General features: G+C 37.7%; 1 protein-coding gene across 5 annotated transcripts in view; it reads right to left on the bottom strand.

Annotated features, from left to right (window-relative positions):
* The window catches only part of TANC1 (tetratricopeptide repeat, ankyrin repeat and coiled-coil containing 1), a 95,605-nt gene that overhangs the window by 15,853 nt on the left and 51,829 nt on the right, over nucleotides 1–27,923 (bottom strand). For 4 of the 5 annotated variants that reach the window (XM_056350075.1, XM_056350076.1, XM_056350079.1 and 1 more), the window contains 14 exons: nucleotides 26,356–26,477; nucleotides 25,189–25,378; nucleotides 19,039–19,296; nucleotides 15,047–15,172; nucleotides 12,625–12,906; nucleotides 11,592–11,743; nucleotides 10,100–10,331; nucleotides 8,709–8,875; nucleotides 6,063–6,670; nucleotides 4,616–4,724; nucleotides 4,276–4,398; nucleotides 3,151–3,387; nucleotides 2,320–2,505; nucleotides 274–352 (listed from right to left, as the gene is read on the bottom strand). In XM_056350075.1, coding sequence (XP_056206050.1) covers nucleotides 274–352; nucleotides 2,320–2,505; nucleotides 3,151–3,387; nucleotides 4,276–4,398; nucleotides 4,616–4,724; nucleotides 6,063–6,670; nucleotides 8,709–8,875; nucleotides 10,100–10,331; nucleotides 11,592–11,743; nucleotides 12,625–12,906; nucleotides 15,047–15,172; nucleotides 19,039–19,296; nucleotides 25,189–25,378; nucleotides 26,356–26,477 — 2,871 coding nt within the window. The remainder of the gene's footprint in view (nucleotides 1–273; nucleotides 353–2,319; nucleotides 2,506–3,150; nucleotides 3,388–4,275; nucleotides 4,399–4,615; nucleotides 4,725–6,062; nucleotides 6,671–8,708; nucleotides 8,876–10,099; nucleotides 10,332–11,591; nucleotides 11,744–12,624; nucleotides 12,907–15,046; nucleotides 15,173–19,038; nucleotides 19,297–25,188; nucleotides 25,379–26,355; nucleotides 26,478–27,923) is intronic. The other variant, XM_056350077.1, reaches the window with a different exon arrangement.

The following is a 27,923-nucleotide window of genomic DNA, read 5'->3' as shown; positions in this document are numbered from 1 at the left end:
ACAGATAATCCTATAAAATTCTACACTGAAGCCTGATGCACTTTATTTCCACTGAAAATTTTAAATTTAATTAGAAGTCAGCAATTTACAGTAATCTTAATATAACACGTCAGTACATGACTCTGTACTTACTTATAAACTGCATTTTATTATTAAATCTGGTATTTCCCCTTGACTTCTATCACAGAAAATTAAATTTAAAAAATCAAAATTAAAAACTCTTACTTCTTAAATGAGCAAGTCTAATTAGGGAAAATATGCAAAAGGAAATACCTGTTTCTCCCCACAAGTCATCAGTGTCATTGATATCTATTTCATGATCCTTTTCAATTGTCAAGATATAAGAAATGACCTGTCAAAAACAGCAGAGATGTGGTGGATCAGAAAAACCAGCAGTCACTTGCAAGAAATAGCAACAGATAAAGGGTTTAAAACAATTGAGAGTGCTTCTCTCTCCATGCATATGAATCCAAGAAAATTAATATTGTTTACAATCCATCAGAGTTAGTTCAGTATGATTTTTAGTATAACTTGAAGATGACTGAAAGTTATGAAAAGCAGTTTAAAAAAAAACAGCCCAGTGCCCTTCTGTTAATTGGTTCACGGTGTTTTGCATGATGATGATTTAATGAGCTCTTGTGTGACCTACATATAACAGAATAATCAAGACAAACAATGCCAAAAATAAAAACAAAGCATCCCAGTTCAGTAAGGAAGCTCCACATTGTCTAAAACAAAGGGGAAAAAACAGAACATTTGCATACACCCTGTAAAATAACAATACCAATTTTTTTTCATTTGACGTTGTTTAGATCTTAGCTGTTTTCAAAAATTCTTCACAGAATGGTTTAAGCATACATTGTTACAGGCTAATTTTTAAAGTTGAGGTGAGTTATAAATTAAGTTTTTCTGTGTTTTTATTTTATTAAGAAAATTATGTTTTGTAACCACCTGCTAGTGAAAGATTATTAAACTAAAACCTCCTCTAAGGCTGTTTTAAACAGATTTTCTAATGGGAGACACTGTCATAGAGACTGCAGCAACCAGGTGAGGGAGTAAAATCGTACTAGCAAAAGCTTTGGATGCTACAGGAAAAAGCAAAGGTAGGAAAGGAGAGAGTCTATGAGTATTTTCAGGCTGTATGACAAGTTGTATACGATGTATGGAAAACTCTGTAACCTGAAATGCTGGAATATAATCTATTTAAAATTCGTGAAACACAAGTCTTTTTTCTAGCTAAGAATTAAGCTTCTTAGTATCCTAAAAATAGAGAAAGATGGACATTTTCAGGTAAGGGTATTTATGATTAATATGACCTATTTTGCTGATATTCAGGAGTTGACTGCTTTCTTTTAATCAGTGGTAGTAAATAACTTTTATGAGAGTGACATAATTACGCATAAAAGTTAATCATAGTTCAGAATCCTCAAATTTATACTGACAGACAGTGATGGCTTATATATATCATATAGTAAATTAACTACACATATACATCTCTTATGTTTGAATCATGTAAACAACTTTAAAGATCAGATTCTTGATCTTACAGCAATTAAAAATAGATTTAAAAGAAGTAAATATTGAAATGGTTTTACTGAAGACATTTTAAGTTTCTGTTTTTGACATATCGCTTACAATACATTCACAGGAAATTCCATCAGTGTGATCTTTATTCAAGTATCTTTACTTACCAATTACTTTTATATCCAGGTTAATATTTGCTTTCCCAATGAACAGAAGGCATAGTTGTATCGCCTAAATATCGAAAGCATTTTGCATCTCTTATGTGTTTACTTCTAGCATTCCTTTTACTGAATAATACTGTAATGCTGAGAAACCTTCTTTTATCATATACACGCACACAATCCCAATTTTCTGTCTTAAGTAACATTATGCAGAATTAAGTCTATAACTTGACATGTGCATCAGGTTAAAAAGTTAAGCATGTGCATGTACGTGCAATATATGATTTGTTATACTATGAAAAAAAAAAAAATAAAATCAACCTGAAGCAGAAACATACCAGGTTGGATCACTGATACAGAATATCATCATTGCCACTAAAGATTTAGAACAACTTCCAGGAACAGAGAGGAAAAAGTACACAGAAAGTTACGTATAAACAAATACTGAAGCAAATAATATTATTGGACAATTGACTACAGCATTTAAAACAGCAGCTAAGAATGCCTACTATTTTAAATATCAGCAGTTTCAATAGCGCTGCCTTCCAAACCTCTTTTCAAAATAGCTGCAAGCACAGTTGTACAATTCTGATAAATTCAAACAGATTTGGAAATATCTGAACTACCAACCTACCTGACAGTGTCCCATACTGGAAGCTGCTGTTAGAGCTTGTTGCAGTGCCTGGCCTTTTCTTAGTGAATGTTGCTCTTGGGAAGGAGTTAGCCAAACAACATTGAGCAAGTACTCAAGGATATCACAATGCCCTCTCAATGCACTGTGGACCAAAGCACACTGGCCTTTCTTGTCTACCCAGTCAGCCTGCATTGGGAAAGAAATTGTTCAGAGTTAAAAAGCCTAGTGAAAGGCCACAGAGAGGAGAAGCTCCTGAGCACTGCAAGACAGCAAATGTCACTCCTGTCTTTGAGAAGGGCAAGAAGGAAGATCTAGGGAATTACAAACTAAACAGCCTCACCTTAGTTGCTGGGAAGGTGATAGAAAAAGTAATCCTGGAAGCCATTTCCAAACACATGAAGGACAAGAAGGTGATTGGGAGTAGTCAGCATGGGTTTACCAAGGGGAAATCATGCTTAACCAACCTGACAGCCTCCTACCACGAGGGGACTGGCTTGGTAGATGAGGGGAGAGCTGTGGATGTTGTCTACCTCAACTTTACTACGGCTTCTGATGTAGTCTCTCATAAGACAGTCGTGGATAAGCTGATGAAGTACAGCTTATGTAAGTGCACAGTGAGGTGGATCCAAAATTGGCTGGACGGTCAAAGGGTCATGATGGCACATGGAAAATGCTTCATGGAAGTCTGTGGAGATGTTCTGGACTCCCCCACCACCCTGCTCCAAGTCTACGTGTGTTAATTATGTACTTACATAATCCACAACAGTTTTCTTAGCCCTTTGCATGATTTTTTTTGGCTGCAAACATTGCCATCTTTGTGCATCAGCTTACCTTTGCACCTTTTTTGCACAGCAGTGAAACTATCTTCATGTGACCTGCAGCAGCTGCATAACTAAGTGCAGTCATCCCATTTTCTGAAGTTCCATCAATAGCAGCTCCAAATTCTAGTAAAAGAGTGACCACTTCTTCATGTCCAAGGTGTGACTGGACACACAGCACTGGGGCATTATTTAGTACTTCAGTCCTATAATTCACATTTGCTCCAGCCAAGATCAACAGCCGACTCACCTAAAATATAATTTCAACACAACAATTTTTTCCTCATATTTGTCTGAATTTATTATTATTATGCGACTCTGACATCTTGGTTCAGGTACTCACATGTTACTCCCTAATACTGATGCAGACTTTATTGGCAGACATTGATTTTATCACACGTATAGCAATATGAAGGCTTAAAATAATCTGTTAGCAATTTGATTATTGTATTACTGAACAATGTACTCCTGACAGAAGACTCACCTCTCCCCTGAAACTCACTACTCTCTCACCACAATTTCATCTGCGTGACTTGCTGCTACTCTGCAGATTTATGTAACTAGTCCCATTAATACAGAACCAGATTGTATAAAAAGCAATCTCCAAAAAATTATCAGAGCATGCATTTGTGTCCACGTAAATGCAAATTTCCAATCAAAAGGCTTAGCAGCTGGCCAAAATTGCAACTTGTCAACTTGAATTTCCCTATCCATAATCCAGGGATTCAAATAATAGTGCAAAGTTCTGGAATTTTGCACCCTTCCATTCTTACAGTACTTCCCCTTTTGCAATTCCCTTGTTACTTCCCCACAAAAGAAAATACAGCTGATATCTGCCCAGCAGATCAGGTGGTGCATCTGCCCCCCTGAAAATGCATCTACACACTTACCTATGCTACTGCATCAGAATCAGGGTGAAACCCTTTCTCCCATCAAAACTATGACGGAAAACTGAGATGGGCTTTAACAACAGCTTAAAAAAGTAGGTGAAGGCTCATGATAAAGGAGTTCAGTTACAGATGCATAGTGGTGGCTTTTTTCCTCTAAAGGGTTACATTAATTTCAACATTCATCAACAGAGTTACAGCCACAGCAGCAGATGAAAGCACCAGTTGTACATGAATGCTTATTTTCTTACCTTCACATTGGGTGTATAGATGTTTCTCAGAGAAGCAAGGGCTGCAGACAGTCCATCAGTACTATAACCAATCCACAAGGCTTGAAGATGACTGGAAGAAATTCCAGTTCTTTTACTGAGACCCTAACAGAAACGACATAACAGGAAATCTCTCTATAGGATTAGAAATGCTACTTATATCTATAATTTGTGAGTATAAAGAGAAGTAACAATTTTGTTTGTTAGCACTACCAGGTATTTTGCATAAGCTTCTAACAAACTAGTAAAGCAACTCAAAGGAGAATCTCTAAGATGTATTTAAATGAATAAGTCATAAAACCTATTAAGCTGTAAGCTTTACCTTAAAAATGTGAGCTTTAAGTATATGATGACCAAGTTCCATAGTTTGTTGGCGGTTTAACTTTCCCTCTTGTCGAGAAAACATGAAAGCCAGTAGAGCATGTCCATTCCTAGTAAAAAGGATTAAGAGAGAAATGCTTTCATAACTATACTTTCAGTCAATATCCTAACACATCTGCATGCCTGTTATAATAGCTCAACTTTCTCTGTCAGACTACTGAAACATACCATTACATCTAAACAAAATTCTTGCCATAATGAAATGACACAAAGAGAAAAAGAGCAAATTTCAAAAGTTGAAACCTACTCCTAATATTTCTCGACTGTCACCTCACAAGCAGCCCACATCAGCACCCATGCAGGTTTGGACACAGATTCCATAGCACCATAGAATACATTTGCATACTTCTCCCCTTATGTCTTGTGAGAGACTGCAGGTACCTTACATAAAACCTAATCCTTCAAGAAGATCTGAATCCTTCTGATATTAGAGATAAAATGTGTATTTAGTAATTCTTCACCTACATTAGTCAGTGGTCAGTATTCTAGGCAACAGTGGAAATGGCATAACCCTGAGACAACAAGGTTATCATATACTATACATTAATCAGACTTTATACTGGAACTGGACAATTAACCATATGCTAATTAGACTATTCATCTGGGGGATGAAATTCTGGGGGCTTCTTGCCCCACCTTCAGAGATTTCTGAACAGAACTTTGAAAAAACAGAAGCTTTAAGTACAACAAGGTAACACTCCACCTTCTGTTAGAGCACCCATGGTAGGGGCCAAACAGTCTGCAACCCTGATAATTCCACCTGCCGAACTGTTCTTGTTAAATCCACTCTAAGAAGTGTTGGGTCAGTGATAATTTCAAATGTCAGCATTTTTTGTTGTTTTGCAAAAACAAAAAAACTAAAACTCTGAAGAATATGAGAAAAATGGAAGACATGGACTGCATGAATGTGAATGTGCTACAGCAGCTTATTGTCTCCAATTTAACTCGTTCATGTCAAGTAAAGGAAGGTGAGATGGAACAAACAATGCCATGAGAATATAATTATAGAATGAAATGTCTTAATATTTTTACATTTAAAAGAGCTCAAATGACCTGTTCTTTTTATTCCTGCACTCTAAATAGACGAAGTGCTGCTGCACGTAGTTGTCAACAACTTTACTGTATCAATAACACCACAGTACTCTCATTTCTTCACAAAGGTAGCAAAGTTAAATGCAAATCTGCAAGTTCTACAAAGTCAATTATGTATTGTAACCTCTGATACTTCTGGTCAAGCTTATCTCTAAACATATAAAAGTTTTCATTTTGGAAAAAATCAGGCATGCTTGTATTTTAACTTTACTCTTTCCTCTCACCAATTGTTGCAACCAATTATATAAAACATAATTGCAGTTATTTGAACATGATTTACTGCAGGTTTCATTTACCTTGGCTCACATAAGAAGTCTGTATTTTCACCATCTGCTCTCCAAACAAGCCATTCCCTGAAGGAAGGATGGCAGAACATACGTGTTTTGTCACGTCTTTTTATCAGAAAACATGAAAGGGCTTCCATCCTTTGGCTGAAGTCTTCCCATTGTTGTTCACCACTTATTTGGCTTGCATTAATAGCTTGGAAAATCTGTTCATCTGTCATGGGATGTAGGGATGCCAGTGCCACATTTAATATTGGCAGGGCTCGCTCAAAAGCAGAGTTTGTCATGAACTTCATATTGCACTGAAGTAAGTACAGTTCTGATAGAGACACTGGAACAACCTTGTAGCTTGCACTTTTGATTACTAGGTGACCTTTTTGGAAAAGATCCAGAGTGAGTTTCAAATAGAGGTAAGATCCCAGGCTTCTCATGATCAGGTGGTTACTCACTTTCCCAATAATAGCTGCATCAGCTTTTCCATTTAAAGATAGGTTGTTTATAATTTCCTGGCTGTTATTAATTCTGTACTGAATATAAGCATTCAAGTCATCGTGAATTTCTTTGTTGTCTGGAAAATTGTCCAGGGATATTGCGATAAAGGGCAGTGAACTTACTACTTCCTATGAGGGGGAAAGAGAGGAAAAAAAGAAAGAAAACAAACCAAAAACCAACCAAACAAAAACAAAACCACACAGGCATTACAGTATTCCAGCACTTGAAAACTCAACAATGCATCTTTTTGCTATATTTCTGTTCTGTAAAGAGCACCAGACAAATTACAAAGAAATTCAGTATCTCTGCAACAGCTTCGCAAATATTGGCCCCCGGTAACAGGTAGAACAATATTTCTACATTGCATCATTTTTCATAGGAAGGTCTCAAATATTTTACTGACAAAGCACAGCAAGGCAGCTGAAGGGGAGGATCTACAGCAGTGATCACTTTAGACTCAAGGGACCATGAAACAGTTCCCAGAATTGGACAGGCCAGGGGAAAGGGGGGAGGTAGAAGGAATGATCAATTAAGAAGGAATGATTTATTAAGAAATACCACAAATGACAAAACAGAAGAGAATCTCCTCATTGTAACATCTTCCCATAACAATGTGCCAGAAAGGTACCACCCACACATACGAAGTCCCATTTAGTTCAAGGCAAGTACCAGGTATGGCACAGGCACTTCCACAGGTTCACCCAAACACATTTTTATGTTCACGGAACACGTTTATGTTTATGTAAATAAAAATCCGAAAGACCTAAAACTTATTACATAGAGGCATATATCAGAAGTGTTTAACAAACTTTCACAACCTCACAACCTAAAAAAGAACTCTTAATTCCCCTTTAAAGTAGTCACGTGGATTTCAAAAGCTGAACTTTCAGGCCAGTGAAATGTTTTGATCGCAGATGCACACTTCTCCTGAGGAGAAACAGTCTCTACTACAGAAATTCCTTGTTAAAAATAAAAATGTAGTTGAGAACTCAACTCTGCAGGCAGTTAAATGTTCAGAGTCCTAGTAGCAAGAAGGCAGATACAGAACAAACTCTCAGAAGGCTGTTCTGAGGCACACCTGCACTTCAACATGGTCAAAACAGACTTACAGCCATCGAGCAGCTGGGGTTGGAAGGGACCTTTAAAGGTCACAGAGTCCAACCCCACCACACATCCAACTCCACACCACCACTGTCTGGCACCTTGTCAGCTTGGTACACAGAATAACTCTGGAGTAATCTGTCCACTTCTCTCCAGATATACTCCTGACTGCATTAGGAAACAGCTACCACAGAGCTGGAGTTGGTCCTCCTTCAAGCTGTCTTTAAGAGTGCAAGATGCCTAGTGAAGCAGCAGCGTACGACTGGCAGAGCTGTATCTCAAGCATTGTTGAAATATATAAAGGGTGCTATGTCAGAGATACGGTAGATGACTAAACCAGACACAGCTGCTTTTTTTCAACTGAAGCTAACTGAAGGCTTTAAACAGCCTGACTAGTGCTGAAAACAAAACCAGAACTTTGTTCAGAACATTACTGCCCAGCGCAGAACAATGGGAATTCTGTATGTCCTTGCTTGAACGCACTCGGGATACTTGCAAGTATCTCTTAGCTGCTTAATTCTGACAAAATGCTTTAACCAGAAGTTTTGAGGCTGGATTCAGAGAGATGAAGAGATGCAGAGGGATCAAAGGTAGTAAGGCCAGAAATCAATCTCATCAACACAGATAGTGGAATTGTGGCTTATCCCTTCCTCAAAAGTGAAAACCCAGAGCATAACACTAGCAGAAATACACTCCAAGAAGTAAACACCAAAGGGAAAATCACTATGGGCTTCTAATTACTTTTATTTTTTTTAAGCTTTCAACCATTCATTTGCCCATTTCACTCTTGAAGGCCAAGGAAACATACTCAGATTTCACGACTTCTTTTATTAGCAATTCTACTAGCCTACTGAGGAAAGAGATTCAAAACAAAAAGGGCCCCTGGTATCATACTTGTGTACTGTAAATAAACATGCAATAACAAAGGAAGGAAAAAAGACCAAGAGACTTTACTTTGAATTCCTCTAAACCCAGTATTTTTCATAATAATGCAGCTGCACCAATATAAAAGATCACTTAGTCTTTGAGGGTAAAAAAAAAAAAAAAGTTAAAAGCTGTTTTTACCTGGAAGTTAGTTCTTATAGTCACAATGAGCTTCAGCCAGGGAGGAAACGTACGGATTATGTTTGTGATAAATGAAGAAACTGTGTCACCATAATCAGGTTTATGAAATTCTGCATCATTTAAACCATCTATCAAAATTATATAGTCTTCCTCAGGAATTTTCCGCTCTGAAATACAAAAATAAAAAAAGGAAAGGATGAATGCAAATTCTTCTATTAAGTGCCATATTTTTATCCCCAAGTTTGGAATGTCAAGAAATAAAAATTACCTTTATGTGCAGCAATACATCTTACAGCATTTAGGAGATTGAAAGCAACATTAGGAGATATAAAATAACATCGCCATAAACTGATAAAAAGTGGAAAGAATCACTTAAAATAGTGCTTTTTACTGCACTACTACTAGGGATCTATTTCACAACAGATTTAAAAAGTTAAAAGATTGAACAAGGCTGTTAACGTAAGAGATGCAAGGATATGGGAAGAAGGCATACATAGGTTAAGCTATTAGTTAACACTGCTTTTGATTATTAGCTATTTACTTAAAACTTATCCTTTACTGGACTTACCAAACAAAAAAATTTACAATTTGCAAAAGTCATAAAGGCACTGGTTTACACTTTCAGTTCTGAGGAGAAAAGTTTATTTTGCAACAGCTTAAGAAAACAGCAGTATTCATTTTGAGCACTTGTTAAGGATGAAAATCCCAGTGGTAAACATAAGATTTGCCAATGGATTTCACAGGAATTTTGTTGACTGTCAACAAAATTCAAGAACTGCAAAAGAGTTTTCATAGGAATGACACATGCTCTGTTCACACATAGGCAAATCTCCTCCCCCATCTTGCCAGGTATCAAGTACCTGCTCAAGCTGGCATATACTGCGAAGCTAGCTGTTTTCAAGGAGGAGTTTGATAGCTTTTTTTAAAAAATATGAAAATCATGCTACACGCTTTCTTGGGAAACTGTGATATCAATTTTAAAAGCGAGCAAAGGACACATCCACTTTGCAGGTGTTTAGGCACAGAGAATCACAAAACAGAAGTGTGGCAAAACACAAAAGCATCTGAAAACAAAATCCTTTAATGCAAATATGCCACCCTTAACTTCAAGCCACAAAGTTATCCTTGAGTTTTATGACAAAACAATAAATGTAAAGTTTCCATGACCTTTGATGTATTTTAATATAATTTTATTTAAAACATGAAATAACCGTTCAAAACCTACCTATTATTGTTACAAATAACTACCACAATTAAGGAATCCCTTCCTCTGGAATGCTCTGCTTTATTTATTTCTCTTAGAGCATTAAAATACATATTCTTAGATTTTTTTTCCCCCACTTTTGATGCAGTTTACATTCAGTTTCCAAGTCACTTCCTGCTTAACCTACCTTTCCTGAGGTTTGAAAGTGGTTCCAACACTCCCCTTTTAAAAGCTGCTGCTGGATCTTGCACACAAGATCTCAGGCTAAGCATGCTTTGTAAGTGAGGCTCTTTTATTAGAAGATCTCTGTATGCTGTTAATTGATTTGAACGACAAAGTAAAGCTGCAATACTGTGCACAAATTCTGGAACAAGACACGTGTATGTGTTGTCAGCTTGACAGTAGTGATAAGCAACGACCTGGAGAATTAAAAAAAAAAATTAGTCCAATTTTGATAAAATGTTACTACATTTCTCTTTCAAGTATAAAACACTTTTTAGTGTTAGAATAATAATCTAACTCTGCAACTGGTCTCAGATGGCCTGTGTCAGAGACACAGAGTAGAAGCCTATAAATAGATTTTGACCTTGTAGGGCATGCAAAGAGGAAAAGACATCAAAATGTCAGATTCTGGCAGCAAAACATAGTAATCTGAGTTCATGCCATTTGGATACAGTGGGTAAACAGCTAAGTAACCAAGTAGTACAAGAAAAATAACTTGAGGCTCTAAGCAACCTATTAGCTATAATCTGACAACATCGTGTCACACACTGTAATTACCTGACGAGTAATCTGATCATCATCATACAGAAGTAGATGACAGACAGATATTAAAGACATCCTCATAACAGCAAACAGATAAAGAAGACAAATGGCTTTATTCTGATTATTACAAAGGTGTGTATTACTTATCACATAGGCCATATTTCTTTGAAAAAAAATCAAACCACAAGGAAAACCTGGTGTTCACAGTAAATACAAAGTTTGCACTTCAGTGGCTTTCATAACATTGTTTCCGAATAATACATGTCACCTTAAAGACTGCAACGATAACCTCATGTTTTCCTCACAACTATTTGAATAAAGTAGGCAATTCAGACATTAATTATTTTTATTGCTTAGGGAAAAAATAACACACTTATCATAATTATCTAATGCAAAAGTAACTTTTAAATTGTTTACTTCAGACTCTCAGAGTATGGAAAATAGCAAGACTACATCCAGATTCAACCTGTATCATTGAATATAGATGGCTTATACATAGACCAAACGGTTTATCTCCTTCCCCGCGCCCCGCCCCCCCCCCCCCCCCCCCCCCCCGCCCCAATTTTGCTTTTGGAAGGAAGGTACACTGAGAACCTACCTGCAGAGAACACACAGCCCATTCTGCAAGTAAAGGATCCCAAACTCCCATACACACATGAAACTGATGTGAAATTTCTAATAAAACTCTTTCAAAGACCAAGCAGAATTCAAGCAATAACTTGAAAGGTAGAAAAGGCAGATTGCTGGTTTCACCAGTCATGAAACGTACACATCTTTTAGAAGTGTCCAAAATTACTGCTTGTTCTCCCACCACCACCTACTGGCGTACTCAGGAGGACAGCACAGCAGGCTGTCTCCTCTCAAGTTAGGAGTTTTCTAACATACTGAAAATCTATCAACAAGTGAAAACTCACCTTTGAAGCAAGATGTCTCACAGAATCACCTGTCTGATTTTGGTATTCAGGAGTACCAGGACAATTCAGAGTGTTCATCGTATTGGTGCCATTTGCTGGAGGAGCAGATTGGGCTAACTGACTTAGGGGAATCTCCTGACAGGAGTCACCACCTGTTTTTAATAAAAAGACAACAAATGAGACCAAATTTGCTGACAGCAGATTGTTTTTTAAGAATTCCACAGAATATCTTTAAAGCTAGCATAAAAATCGAAACCGAACAATAGCATTAAAAGAAGCCTGCAACTAGTCTGATAAATACAGGCACATATTTGCAACTTTACAATTTTAAAACGATTCAACTGACTTTTAGATCAAAATGATAGAATTACTGAAAGCAAAACCATGCTGATGTGAAGAGCTTCCTTATGTATGAAATTTATACATTCACTGACTCATTTAAACTAAGTTATTATATGACTGAACTGCTGGGAAATATGAACAATTTATCATTATTACTAATACTACTACTATTATTTGAAGTGTCAGCAGGGCAGGTAGCAGCAGTAACAGTCATGCCATCCTTCCATTTAACGTAGGCACTGGAATGGTCAGGTGACAGAATCCTATGGATCCCAGCAGAAGACAGAATGGGCTCCTTCACAGCTTTACTCTTGCCTCTACTGGAATTCTTTGGAAAACACGTGGTACTGAAAAGCGTGTGGTGCACAGTGGGGAAGAAACATCTCCCTTCTCTCTTTCCAAACTAATGGGAGAACAAGCTACTGACCGAGTTCAGGGTACACACTGTCTGACAGAAGGAGATTCTACCTACCATTCCCATTTACCACCTTTTGATGGGCTGAGCCCAGGCTGTATTAGCAGAAGGTGTCTGACAGTGTACAATTGTGACAGATTCCTTCCCTCACTGGAGGGAAAAAGTGTCAGCCCAGGAGCTGATGAGGCCCAATTGCCTCAAGCCAAGAATGCAAACAACATTCAATTTGTGTTATTAGTACAATAACCCAAACAATTACTCAGAAAACCAACATACTTTTGGGGGATGAATTAGGGCTATTTGAAGCTATTTGCCTCATGCGACTTCCGTGGCAGCTAAGTGCCACCAGCCGTGAAATAACTGCAGTCTTCCCAAAGCCCACATTTCCAGTAATGACTGCTCCCCTGTTCTCTGCTGGATCAGTATTCTTCAGTTTTTCTTCAATCACTTGAAACAGCCATTCTCTCCCAACAAACACCGAGTCTGTTGTTATGCTTGGCACTTCAAACAACAGTGGCTTCAGCAAAATGTCTTGAGGCTTATAGGGGATGAAACGAGCTGAGAAGAGGTGGCAGGGAGAAGAGTTTATTAGAAGAAACTCAACATGCAATAAAACAGCACCGTTTCAGAAGATCAATTCATTCAGTAACCTTGTTAATAGTGTTGATAATCGGACTTCTTAGAGCTTTCATCACAAAAACAATAAAGACTGATTTGCTCAGTTCAGGTCACCTCTGTAATTCCTACGTGAATTAAATTCTAGAGGACAGAAGCTGCAAGTATAATTTGAGGATGCTTTTTCACAATTGAACTTGAGTTAGTAAGTTGCAGAATCCAAAAGTTTTCTTACAAATGCATTAATAATTCTATAAATGGGGAAGTAACAAACATTTTTCAGTTTTGAGTGAATACACTGCTGAGCATCTCAGTGTCAGGTCTTCAGATCTGTAAAGACAATTTGCAATGAAACAGAAAAAGGTACAGAGAATAAATATTTCTTTCTGTTTTTTTTAAAAGTACTTTTAAAGCAATATAAAAAAAAAAAATTACTACCCTGTTTTTCCATACTTTGTAAGCCACAAGAACAGAAATTAAGCAGCACAGCTGAAGGTGTAGTCATGTTTGATTACTTTAACCTATACATTTGGCAAACACCTGACAAGACTTTTAGAGAGAAGAATAATTTGGGTTTGGTTGCATAAAATACATTAAAATTTACAGAAATAATAATGTTCACTAATACAAGGCTCTCAGGATTCATTAACCAAATCTAATGTTACACAAATGCCGTTTCAGCATTGATCTACAACTATGAAAAAACGAATTAGAGGACCGCACTGCATCCATATATGACCTCAAAATTAATTTTACCAGGAATTTGCTTAAATTTTTCTGCTTTTAATTGTTATTGGTTGTGATGGACGCACTTGACCCCTTGACCAAACTAGTGGTAGTGTGGTTCAGGCTCCAAAGGAGGTAAAAGCTCGAGCTGTAACAAGGCCAAGAACTTCTCTAGTTCCAGTCTGTTCTCTGGAAACCCACGCAGGAGCAGAGCGACCCAGTAAGCATCGATGCATATGAGCTTGGAACACCAATCATGCAATCAACACATGAACAGCAGGTGGCTTTTTGAAGACTCATTCATCAAGGAACAAAGGAAGTTGAGACTACAAGGAGTCTCCAGAATACCTTTTCCATCACACATAGTTTGACTACAAGCCAACCACTTTATTCCACAGATAGGGCAGCCTGAGCGAGTCTCTCTTGAGTTCTCCCTGTTAAGCAGCTGGCTGCATGGTGCTGATCTCCCCTAGAGCTGGGACACCCTCAAGGTTGCTCCTAGAGGCAGAGACACCTCTCACACTGCACATCTTCTGTAAGGGATCGGTATCACACATAACCTTGTGTTACAGTGCACTCAGATTCTGGTTTGGTAGTTTTGAATCCTTTGTGCAGTAAGTGATAGAGTGAACCTTCCCAACAAACCTTGTTAAGTCGCACTTTTCAAACATCGTATTTCAATAAAACCACTTTTGATGATGCCTTTGACAGTGGTTCTTTAAGCAGTCACCCATTTACAACATTGCTAAATTAACAGAGCCTGCAGATGACTGTTAGTTAAAAGGGGGCAAAAAAAAAATCACATACCTCACTTGCATTTAACATAAACCTGCTATTTTCAGACTCAAAGATCAGAGAGATCAAAGTATATATTAGTCATAAAGAAGTCTAATGGTATTAGATCAGTTTTCTTCCTAAAACAGAATTCTAATGAAAGCCTCCTGAAGATTTTAAATTCAGCATAATATTCCTTAAGTTGCAGTACACCGTTATCTGAATGTCACATTATAAAATCTGGCAGTCCAGAAAATATTCAGTACAGTTCCTGAACACGAGTATTATACAACTATAATTTGGAGATCTGCACTGCACTGCACTGCCCATGCACACTTAGATAAACAATATACTGTTTTCTTATTTAAAGTCATATGTTCACCTTCTAAACCACAGCATTAAGCAGGAAAAGGTGTAAGCAAGCATCTTATTTTCAGACATGTTGAGTGATCTTTCAGGAGTACTCTACAACAACACATCATGGGATGGGGATGTTTACAAAGATCACAGAACAGCCATCTTACAAAACTACTGAAGAACTGCATGACTGTGCCGAGGCAGATGCAGATGTAAGTATGTATACCTTTACCTTCCTGCTGCACTCTTCCACCAGCAGTGCTGTGCCAAGGTAAGCGAATTGAAGTCCGTAAAGGAGTATTTCTTTGTCCATCCAAATAACTCAGATCTTCCAGTTTGGTTGAACTTGTTGCTAGAGTGTGGAAGGATTGAAGCTTGTTTTTCTCTCAGCATAAGTTACAAATAACATTATTATTTATTACAGTTCTTTCCTCAACATAGTACTTGCAGGTAAGTTTTTCTACACAATGGCAGCGGTTGAAGCCATTCATGTTGTAATATTTACAGAACGCTTTTCAATCAAGTTCACTAAAGATTTAGTTGGATTTTTCCCCTTTGAGATGGCCCTCATGTCTACCTTAACATGCACTAAACTGTTCTCATGTTAATACAGTTTCCTTTTTTACTATGAGAACAACCATATCAGTGAGGTCAGAAGCGTTAGGAACAGGTTCAGATATCAGCTGCTAGCACACCGCCTGTGAGGAAATACTTACATTCTTTTTGTATCCAACACTACAGAATTCTGGATAACATTTTCTATTTTGTTCAGTTTTTAAATGAAAATGACAGCTGTACAAAAGAAGAACTGAAAATCCAGAGAACATATTTGCCAAGTTATATCAGGGATGTATACTTTTTCATCAGAAATAAACCAACTGAATATACACATTAAAATAAGCAGCTTTTAAATTGGTATCAAATCCAAAAATCTTCCATCTGTTGGAGGAACAACACAGCAGGGCATAAGCAATTCAGATTTCTGGGGTGCGCTGACAACAACTTCCTGACACAGGCAACTGAGAAGCCAAAAAGGAAAGATGCTCTGCTGGAACCAATACAAACAAGGAAGAACTTGTCAGGATGTGAAAGTGAAGTGCAGTCTTGGCTGCAGTGACAAGGAGATAGTGCAGTTCAGGAACCTAACATGAGAGAGCAGAGCAAAAAGCAGGAGCATGCAATCAGATTTCAGGAGCATGGACTTTAACCTCTTCAGGGTTCTGCTTGGAAGAACCCCATGGCATATGGTCCTGGAGAGAAAAAGGATCCAAAAGAGCCAGTTGACGCTCAAGGATGACCTCCTGCAAGCTCAAGAAAGGGCCATCCTGACAAGCAGGAAATAAAGCAGATATAGCAGGAGGCCTGCACGGATAAGCAACGAGCTCTAAACACAAGCAGGATGGGGCTTTGAGTAACCTGATCTAGTGCAAGATATCCCTGACCCCAGGCAAGGGGGCTAGAGCTAGGTGATCTTTAAAGGTCCCTTCCAACCCAAACCATTCAAGTGATTCTATGATACTACAAAAAGATGACTGTCTTGGTGGATTGGGGGGAGAGCTATAGATGTTGCCTACCTCTACTTCAGTAAGGCTTCCGACACAGTCTCCCATAACACTGTCATGGGCAAGCTGATGAAGTACAGGTTATCTAAGTGTCCAGTGAGGTGGACCCAAAATTGGCTGAATGCATGAGCACAGAAGGCAGGGGCACAGAGTCCTGCTGGAGGCAACTCTCTAGTGGTGCATTCCACCAGTCAAGTCTGGGCCCCATACTGTTTAACACCTTCATTAATGACCTACGTGATGAGACAGAGTGCAACCTTACCAAGTTTGCAGATGACACAGAGCTGGGAGGACTGGTTGATATGCTAGAGGCTTGTGCTGTCATTCTGATGGACCTTAACAGGCTGGAGAACTGGGCTGAATGGAAACTCATGAAATTCAACCAAAAGTTGCAAGAAAGGTCAACAAAAAGTTGCAAACCAAAAGAAATGCAAAGTCCTACAGCTGAGGAGGAGTAACCCCAAGCATCAGTACAATGGGGGCTGACAGGCTGGAAAGGAGCTGTGCAGAGAATGACCTTGGGGTCCTGGTGATAGACAAGCTAAGATTGCAATGCTTGGCAAAGGCGGCCAACAGCACCCTGGGCTGCATTAGGAAGAACGTTACCAGCAGGTTCAGGGAGAATATCCTCCTCTACTCAGCACTTGTGAGACCACACCTGGAGTACCGTGTCCAGTTCTGGGCTCCCCAGTGCAAGAAAGGTACAGGCTTACTGAGCATTAACCGAGTACCCTCTCTTCCTAGGGTAAAGATACTTAGCACTGGCACTCAAAAGCCAGAAAACAGTAATTTACAGCACAAAAGCACATTAGATTTCACAAATATCTGTAGCCAAAATCTGTGCACTATCAGATACTAGAACATCTAAGATTAGGTTACTACATTTCATTTTACATGTGTCAATCTGTACAGAGCATTAACTTTTTGGCACCATAAAACTATAGCTCAGCTCATTTAATAGGCAAATTGCAGATAAATCAAGCTATTTTCAAAGCACACTCAAGAATTATTTCTAAAATTTGTAATTTTATAAATATGTAAAATAGCTGAAGACATGCAAACTCATTAAAATTTTTTGCTGCAGTTCACTGTACAACATTCACTTTTGACAACAGGATGATTCTAATGAACACAGCAGAAAGCCAAAGCACTTCATTCTGTGATAACAGCAGTTTTTGGAGGAAGCATGCTACTCTTTCCCCTGCCCGTAAACCTGGGCATTGTTGTGTTCGTATCACAATACATTATTGCAAAATAGTCCTTCAACCATAGAATTCTGAAACAATGTACTAGTAACATTCATGGTATTTTAAAACCTGAAATTACCTTAATTAAGACTGCAGTATGTGTTTCAGTATCTTTCATGACACTTCATGAAGCTTACATTTAGAATTACTTTTTTTTTTTTTTGTTAAGCATAAGATTTTGGCTATTACTGACAAGTCTTAAGTTCTTGGTAAGATTTACTGCGCTGCCTACTAGCATCTTTTTACTGCTGCAATTCCAATGTATCACAATTTGTTGTACTTTTCTGGAATAAACACATTATATATTCCTTTGAAAATGAAATGAAGAATGTTTCCTTGTTTTTCTTTCAGCACGAACCAACATGTTGGTGCCTTCACAATGAAAAGACAGAGCTAGTGCTCATATTACAACCTCACAAAATTTAAAGTAGTATCATCAGAACTTAAAAGATTTGCATCAAAATTATTAGTATGTTCCTTGACAAGATTTTGCCCTTGACAATTTCAAAAATTGGTTTACTAGCAATACTTCCCCTATACATCTTATCATACCAAGCAAATTCCATGCACCGATTTTTGTTTCATCTTCTATACTAAAATACTCCCTTTTACTGACAATATTTTCTGCCTGGAATTAAGTACAATATCCTCTCATCTTCCCTCTAGGAATCACCAATTCCCAAGCCTAAACCTCATCACTGGTTTTCTTCAGTCTACATTTACTAAGTGTTTTAACTTTGAATTTTCAGTTAGCTAAACCTACTGCCACATCTATCACATGCATGCTTCTGAACACAATCAGAATGCTTTTCCTGCAGGGTTGCAAGTGAATTGCCCACTAGTGTTAGAATCTGATGAGCTCTACCCAATAGATTTCAAATCAGAAGCACTTTTTCAGAGATTTGTCCATTTCACAACACTTAGAAAAAGTAATAGTATGCCCACATATGTATCTACCACAACTGAACAGACTCATTCATTTTCTGAATGAATGGTTCAACTAGAAGGCAGAATTTCACATAGTTCTTTAAAAAATAAGTCACTTGTTCAACAGAGATCAAAGTACGATTTTTTTGGTCTTAGATTTACAGATCTAGCAAATGCGAGCAAACACTAAAACACCTTAAGCACTAGTTGACACCAGGTTCAGTTCCAGAATGACTGGTGGAACTTTTTAAGTGTTTCAAATGTTCTGACCTAACCAATACCTACTAAAAAGCATGATACTAGCCCTCTGTATAACAATTTTAAATAACTTAGGTTCTAAACTTGAATAGATGAGTGTTACCCACTTTTTTTCTTTTTATCCTATAAAAACACTTTCATACTAACAACGTAACTTCAAGAGAAAGATTCAACAGAAATATCCTATCATTAAGAACATTCTTTTTTCTACCTCAGGACTTTACCTGCAACTGAGTTTGGACGAGGCATTATTAAAGAGCCAGAACTCTGACCATAAGGAACAGGACCCTCTCCTGCTGGTACTTCTTTCGGCAAATTCTCAGCAGTTCCAGCAGTTTCCTCTTCTGCAACTGGTGAACAATTATCTGTTCTTCGATCATGACTAATCCCTTGATGTTTTCCAGCTCTGAGACTCCCATCCTTGCTCCATTCCAAACTGGATCCACTACGATCATCATTTTCTGATGAACTTGTTATAGTTGCTGGAAAACAAAGTTAAAAAACACCCTACAATTACAGTGCACATCAGAGGAAAATGGTGCACTCATGTTAATATGCATTTTAATTTTCATACTCAAACAGCATTTTGGTCCAGCAGATATTCAAGCACTACTTCAATGGATATTTTGTTAAATTTAAGGAGTATTGTTTATCTAAAAGAGCTAAACAACACGGCTTCTCAGATTGGGAAAAACACCTTGAGGAATGGAGGCAAGAAAGTCTTCTGAAGAATCCAGGTATATCTTTATATCTATGGAACTTGTGCTGAAGGGAGGAAAAAAGCCCAAAACCATATACACCCCAACAACCACCAAAACCTTTATGAGTTTAAATGAATATATACTACTTAAGCAAAACATGTCTCAACATCATTTAAAAATTTAAATTCGGTAACATATCTTGTATATTTTTCAAAGCATTCTGTAAACATGGAGACAAAAGCTCATTAAGAATTAAAACCAGCATCTGGTACAAAATAAAATTTAAATGTATCTTTTTGGTAATTCACTTTTTTAAAGACTAGTATTTTACAAAAATAATTCACAATTCAATTCTTTGAAAAAACTTGCACAGTTCTTCCAAAGTTGGGAGGCTTTCCACAAGCCTACTTGTGACTAAACATCCTGTATATTGCGAAGCATCAATGATAAAAATTCAATGTTGTTCAGAGATCTACTTCGCCTAAAATAGATAGCTTAGCCACACATTACGATGACAATTGGCTTGCACTCACATACTTGGCAAACTAACCTCAACAGAAAGCTTCCAGCAACTATTCCTTTCTTGTGTACCTACTACATTTCACTGTCAGAAAGAGCATGAAGGCTACATGCATGTTTGATCAGACCCAATAGAGTATATGAACAAAATATCAGATTATGTTAAACATACTGATTTCGGTTTTTAAAGTGTTTCAGCATACTGCAGTATAAAGTAAATCAGAAACTGAAATGAAGGCTGGTTTGGGGGTTTGCTTCTGATGTCATTTTAAACTAACCAGAAAACATTTACAAATAATTCCTCAATATTATGTGAAACTTTCTAGCAGTAAGATGTGCTTTTTTTGCTATGAAAATTTCAGATGACAAGTAACACAGAGCTAGACAGATCCTCAGCTAAAAGACCACACAGGTGGTTTTGGCTGCTGCACTACAGAACAGTAGTTTCCCACTGCTGCAGTGATTCCTCCCTGAAAGCTGAAACACCACTAACTGCATGACCCAGAGTGCTCCAAATATGCCAGTTTGGAAGCTGAGGGTTATCAGAGTGCACCTTTAGCTCCTCAACACTGTAGTTAATCAAAGCCTCCTACAATAACTGAATGCAAGAAGAATCCATACTCCTAAAGGACTGACTTAAGTAATTTTTGTCAAAACTATGCTGATGGGCTCACATAAGAACACTTTGCAAATATATACTGGGTTTTGTATGTTTAATAGTGAAATTACTCTGTTCCATTCAAGACATTTTCAATACATACATTAAACTCACAAAATAACTGAACAATATTAAAGGTTAAGCCAACATTCGATGCATTTTGAACACCTGAATGCAACAGAGGATAATATAAAACAGGATAAAAGGGCAACAAGATGGAAAAAAAAAACCCCAACACAATCAATGTCAGTTCAAGTACTAATATCTATGTGACCTGCGAGTCTTCCCCAGGCTAGAATTTTAAATGTTGAAGGTATATAGGTAGAGATTCTACACTCAAGTGACCAAATCATTAAGTAAAACATTCCAGTATATTAGACCGCTAACAAAACGCCAACGCACAGACTGTTCCTTAGAACTGAGGCTTGTCCAGGCAGAAGCAGCACAAACTATTCTTCTTTCACATCAACTGCATTGCAGCTTCAGCCTTGCAAGACAATGAGGTACTCATACAACTCCACATTCTCCCAGCTTAGGCACATGTAGATCTCGGGCAAAATTTAAGATCTGATGCTTAAATTCAAGAGCTCTTATTCTAAGAAATACCCATAATACAAAATACATTTTAGAGGCAATAGATGAAAAGCTTTTCAGGCATCCCATTAACCTTTGCACACAACTTAGACTGTACTTCTGTATGACAAATTAATTTCATGTTTATAGTCATGTAAAAAAAAAAATAATCTGTCTCCTCCTGAAGTATGAAATATTTAAAACTACGATTCCTCGTGAAGTGAAAAGTAGCATCAGGAAATCTTGCTGCTCAAGATTTCCATACTGGAACAGTGGCAAGTATCCAGAAAAGCTTACATTTTGGCCAGCAGCCCAGTCTTTTCTCCTACTTAGCTCATTGCTGAAGATTAAAACCTGCCTGCACTACTGTTATGTCAAACTCTATAGAAGCAAAGAACTCAACTACAGCAGTAAAACATTAGAAAATGATAGGAAACCTGAACTGTAAGTAAAAAAGAGGGAAAGGGAGAAAACCTAAGATTTCCCATCAGAATCTGCTGGCCCAGAAAACATAGTGGGAGTAGAAATACAATAGAAACCCACACACAAGTAGCATGAAAGAGCAAGTTATTTTCATGGCTGAATGAACTCTGTCAAAGACATTTGAAAACATGTACTTGCTAAACATAATTTAAAATGCACATTTACTACTAATAACAAGTATGGATGCACAGACACATTTGTATTTAAAAAACAAACCCACGGGTCATTTATCAGAGAGGTGCCTCTTAACTTCCCTTTTTGTTTTTATGCCTTTACAGACATAAGGGGTGCTGCCATGGGTTGCCAAGGGACAAGAGGTGTTCAAATTCTCCCTGAATTTGAGACATGAATGACAGCTCCTCAGAACTGTAGCAGATGATTTTCTTTCAGACCCATGATCATGAACCATATATACTTGACTGAAGGAGCTATACAGGAGTTCCCCTCCTATCTTCTCTAGGGTTTTTTTGCCTTCTCCTCTCATATTATTACACTTCACAATGCCATCATCCTCTCTCTTCTCCCTGTGTAACAAAGGTCTTCTTTTCATGTTTCTCCTATTTTCGAAACTCCTTCCTTTTAATTAGTTCAGTAAGCAACTCTTATCACAGAGTTCAAAAATCTTGTCTTAAAACTACTAGTACTTACAAGATTATACAATGGATGATGTAGCTGTCATGCCAATATACTGTTTTAAACAAGCATGAGGCTAGTTATGACCTCATTTAGAACACGGATATACTCACAGAACATTTCAAGTTTGTAAAGCATGGGTGGTAGGTTCATAATGGTATCTACATTTTTCCACTTGAGAGAAGGGAAGCTGTCACTCAAGAACAAGTTTTAAGGGATGTTAAAGAACAGAGCTCCAGCCTATTATCCTACCCTTCTGGAAGGAAAGAGGATCCCACTCCACTCCAAAACCAGCAGCTTCTGCTATAGTCTTGGAGGAACTATGCGTTACTGATACTGTCAACGTATTTATTCCAAGACTTCATAAAGCATCTGCATAAGAAATGCATCTTCTGTGATATTAAACTGAATATAAAAAACATGCATGCATCCCTCCCCTGGGCAGCAGTGCCTCACAGAAGAGCTCAGTAAGACTGAAAGTCTGTCATTAACAATGATCCCCTTTTCCCCTTCTACATTACATACCAGAGAAGCAATTTAGTGTATCAATAACATCAATTTTTATAGTTATATTGATTCTACTCTCACCGATACAAACAAAAGTTCCATGCAAAACAGTGTGCAGCTCTTCAAATGTTTTTGCAAAGGTAACTAAGTTTTTCAGTGCAGTACCACTTTAAAAAAAACGAACACACACATTGGTTTAGATCTCCAAATAACTAAGTATTCAAAACCAACGTGACTCCTCTTTTTATAAAAGGCAAACACTCACCACTTAGAGAAGCCTTAATAAAGGTCCCAAATTTTTAAGAAACATGCCTAAGCAGAAGTGCCCAGTAGTCTACACATCACTTACAGAGCTAGTAAAAGCTTAAGCATAGATGCATTCATGAAGGTAGAAGCATCTTTGTAAGCATGTCCTGGGTGGGAAGCCTGTTCTGTTTCAATGACACAGCCCTCTGAGATCCCTGTGTCATTCAAAGAACTAATTTAAACTACTCCATTAAATAAGCAAAACCCCTATAAAACATTTTAAAATAAGGAAATGACTGAGCTATACTGACAGAAAAATACTTGTTCCAACAAGAAGCATTACTGCTTCTTCTAGTCATACACTGTGGTATATTTATACCGATATACTCACTTGTATAATCATTTCAGTTTGTTTTATGCTTGCATCAGTGTAATCAAAACAGGAAACCCTGAATTCTGACCAAACCTACCTACAACTAATGTACTTTATTCTCAAGTCTGGCAACAACTGAAACCTGTGAACCCAAGACTAACCATTCTAATGTATCCTTTCTTTTACATCAAAATGTTAATGCTATCTAAAAACTAGATCTTACACAAAATTGACCATGCTTAGCAATCTACTTGGAACAAGTTCACAAAATTATTTTCTAAAACTGAAGTACTTAAAGTGTTACACAAATGAGTCTTCTGACCCGTGATGAACATCTCTTTTAGGGTAACTGATCAGTAAAAATGTATTATGCCATATATGACTATTGATTACTTCACTTTATAACAAAATGCAGGAATGTCTATGAAGTCCGAGTAAAGTGTTATCAACTGCATTATGAAAACATGTATTCTAATTACTTCTTGGCAAGTACTACACCAACAATCATCATGGTAGTCTTCATAATGGCAGGCAGAGACCACTTTCACTTCTATAAACAAAAGTTGTAAATAAAAAAGTACCAAGTTCACAGTCAAAGAAATGACACATCGTAAGTTTACTTTCTCAAATCTAGGCATTGAAGATTTAGAATCACTTCCCTTTTTCAGCCTCCCTAAATTTAGTCCATCAGAAAACTGAAAGCTCACTTTTATATACTGAGAAAGCACCACGTTAGGGGGCATTTTGTGCTTTGTTTTTGTTGTTTTGTAACAGCTGTTAAGCTTACCAAGTTTTAAAAGGGGTCAGTTGGTTAAGAAGTTAGCCTTTAGAAAAAAAATAAAATACTAACCCAATAAAGAAGAATAAGCCTTCCTACAACAGTATAACAACATGAAAAATAGGCTTTTTACATCTTAGTCTGGCCTTCCAGAAAATAACTCTAAAGCAGCCACCCGGGTATCCAAAGGTACAGGTAGACAGTGATACAGACAAAGACCCATTCAGGCAGGGAGCAGAAACAGGGAAGACTGCACAAATGAGGCAGCAAACAATTTAGATTTTTCTTTAGTACTAAACAGACTTACTGAAATATTTGGCTAGCTGGTAAAAGGAGCTATAACGGTTGCTCTGTGATTGTAGCCGCCTCTCTAAAGATAACTGACTCCCCATAGGAGATGGATATATAGCCTCAGTTCAGTCATCTATTCAGTGGGGGATCACACAATTTCACCTCTTCCATGATACCCCATTTTTATGCCAACTACTCAGAGTCTGCACTGTTTTTAAACAGGTTGATTTAGGTTATTCTCATAAGTAGCAGCATTAATTTTTTTTTTTTCTTAGATGGAAATTCAACCAGCTTCCAGCTATGCTGTACTTCACCATTATGAAATGCATTGTAGAGACCTATATAACAGAAAAGGAAAAAGGTAGAAGAAAATAAGACATAGAGCGAAACAAAGGAAATAAATTATTTTAAAGTAAAACATGCACCATGAAAACAAGAAAAATGCAGACCTAACAGCAGCAAAAGAATATGATTTCAGTCTTTCAAATACAGAGGATTTGAAATGGGATCCAAGGACAACATAAAATCGAAACCAAAGACATGAAGCAACTATTCGGACTTATACTATTAAGATTAATGTCTATTAATCGCATTACTCATTAAGATGCTTACCTATAATTCCACTGTCCTTGCTCTCCAGGGTGGAGCTGGGGCTGCTAATGGTTCCACAGGGACTACCTTTGTTAGCTGCTGTTTTGCGAACACAACTATTGAGAGTTGAGCAGGGACTATCAGTGCTAGGTGATGTAGTGCTGCTTGTGAGGGTGGAACATGGACTCACTCCTTGACTGGCTACTGTACACTGCAATGTGAAGAAAAACTAATGGTTATTGCACAGGAGACAGTCCACTACCATACTGAAAATTACAAACACCAAGGTCAAGTAGAGTAAGAACAAAGCAAAGAGTCCATTTTTCAAGCAAGAATCAAAGGCTTTATCTTGGTTGGGAACCTTAATGACATGCTTTCAGATTATTCTTAAAAAGTGACTTCTGAAGAAAAAAGGGAATTTCACACTTCAGTGGAAGAGTTTCAGTGAGGCAGACTTCCTCTCTTTAAACATTATACTGTTTAAAGAGAGATACCACTCCTCTTCACCCCCAGTATTTATTCTTTTGTTTAAAACCATTAGAACTGCAGTATTACTCACATTCCACTCTCAAAGAAACCCAGACTGATGCACTAAGATTTATGAGGCCTGGAACTAAAAGCGGAGAGAGGAGGGCGAAGAAAGGGAGGTTGGAAGTTACTATGCAGCCTTGGTTAGCAGATCAGATTCACACAGATAGTAGCTGCTTGCTTCTCCCCAATTCCTCTGCCCGCAAATGACAGAAATGACTGTCAAATGGAAGTGAACTTCTCAGGAAAAAAAGCAAACACACACATCCCAAAAGTATACTCCTATTTTAACAAACCACTGACATTTTCCGTTCTCATAAATCACTGAGAACGGAAAGAAAAAAGTTCCTCCTAAATACTAAAATAAGGCAGAGAGAACCTTAGAAGCTATTCACGTTCATAGTAGATTAAATTTAGCTTTCAGAAATGATGAGTCTATTCTTTCTTTTTTTTTTAATTTTAAGAATGCAAGACCAACTTACAGTTTCAAAACAAACACAAAGTTGTTGCAATTACTTTACAATTCTATTACCATATGCCTATTAAAATGGATTGCATTTTGGTAAGTATCAGGTAACTGCCATCGGTAAACAGAGAAAATAACATTAGTCCTCTCTAAAATAGGGTGAACATTAAATACATTATTTTCTGTTATCCTACCATGACTTCATTTTTCTCTTCTATATGAGCAGAAGTTGGAATTCCTTCTCCCAGTAAAAAACCCAATCTTGTCATCAATTCTTGTGCTGCAGGAGAACAGCTTGAGTCTTTATCAGGCTTTGCTTTGGAGTGCAGGGAAAAAAGTTGGTAAAGATTAGTGTCTTATATTTGGAAACTGTTCCAAGAGGTAGAAAAAGTACCATCAAATGCAAATGCGAGTTCTTCTGTCAGCAACGTATCTAATGGAGAAGTTAATGTAATTTAAATTTTTTGTCCATGAGACTTTAAATTGTTGTTGGGTCTTGGAGCCTCTGCATGAGAGCCAACCCACCCTGCCAGTCTAAAAAGAAATGGTTAAGTGCAACCAGTTCATCACTGGACTGTTGATCAATGTGATTATTCTCCAAACAGAAGCAGTAAGCTCAGTGCCATCAAAGCTCAGTGGCAGAATAAAATTCTGTTCCTGCCATTTTTTATAAAATTTTCTGTACTATTAAAAACGTGAAAAGTAGAGGTTAATAATACAGATGCTTTGTAATCCCACAGTTAACACTACAATGGATATCATACATTTTTGGTGTGCTTGCTATGCAAAGGATGTGACACCAATTCTAAATGTCCCAGCTTTTCTGGTTGCAAAAAGATTTGATTTTATCAGTACAGTGCTTTAAAAACATCTCCTGGTGTCCAACCGATACGACAAGACAAAGTTCAAAACAAAGCAACCTCCTACAAAAGCAGCCATCACTGGTCTGCTCAGGGAAGCGCCTGTTGCTAACACAATCTCACAGACTAGCGTCTGCTGCTATTTTCCTTCTTTGATGCCAACAGTTTGGCATCACCTACCAACCTGTAATGGTCTTTCCTAGCAGAAGCATTTATACGGTATTTATTTCTTTTGTCCACTAATAAAAAAAGGAATAATGTGTAGGCCTTTTCCATCCTCAGGTATAAACAGTCAGTTAAGGAGCATCATCCCACCACTCTCCAAAATAGCCAAGGGGGCAGGGACCCTCAGCTGCAGAACCGCTGGCTGTGGCAGCTGCCACCCAGCTGCAAAATGGGAAAAAAGCAGGAGCACCTGTTCTGCTGCTTCCCAGTCAGCACGGTCTGAGCAAGATGGTCACCTTTAGATTAGGGAGATGAGGACTACAAGCTCTCCCTGTTGGACATAAAACTTTCATACCAGCACTAAGCCAGTCGTGAACATGGAAGCACAAGAGGGACTAGGGTAACATACCAAATTAAGCATACAGGAGAAGATGGTGAAAACAACTACAATGCATTCTATTTTCACCATTATGGGCCTTTTTTCAAAAGAAAACACTGACTTTTAAAACTGTAGCTTCCTTTAAAATTGAAGCAAAAGGAAAACAAAGAATTTTTCAGCTGGAAGCTCATTGGTTACATGCAATGACTTTCATGAGGCCAGTTAAACTGAAGAATTAATCTAGAAATAGAAGGCATATGAAATGTTACAGTGCATACAGTCAAATACCAACAAATGGGTTATTTTGCTTTGACCATGACATTCACTGTCAAAGCCACACTGTTATGCACTAGTCAAA

This window comes from Falco biarmicus, chromosome 8 (genome assembly GCF_023638135.1).
Source record: "Falco biarmicus isolate bFalBia1 chromosome 8, bFalBia1.pri, whole genome shotgun sequence".
NCBI classification, from domain to species: Eukaryota; Metazoa; Chordata; class Aves; order Falconiformes; family Falconidae; genus Falco; species Falco biarmicus.
Note: the sequence above shows the minus strand (reverse complement) of the source record. Positions and strands in the feature narration are given on the sequence as shown.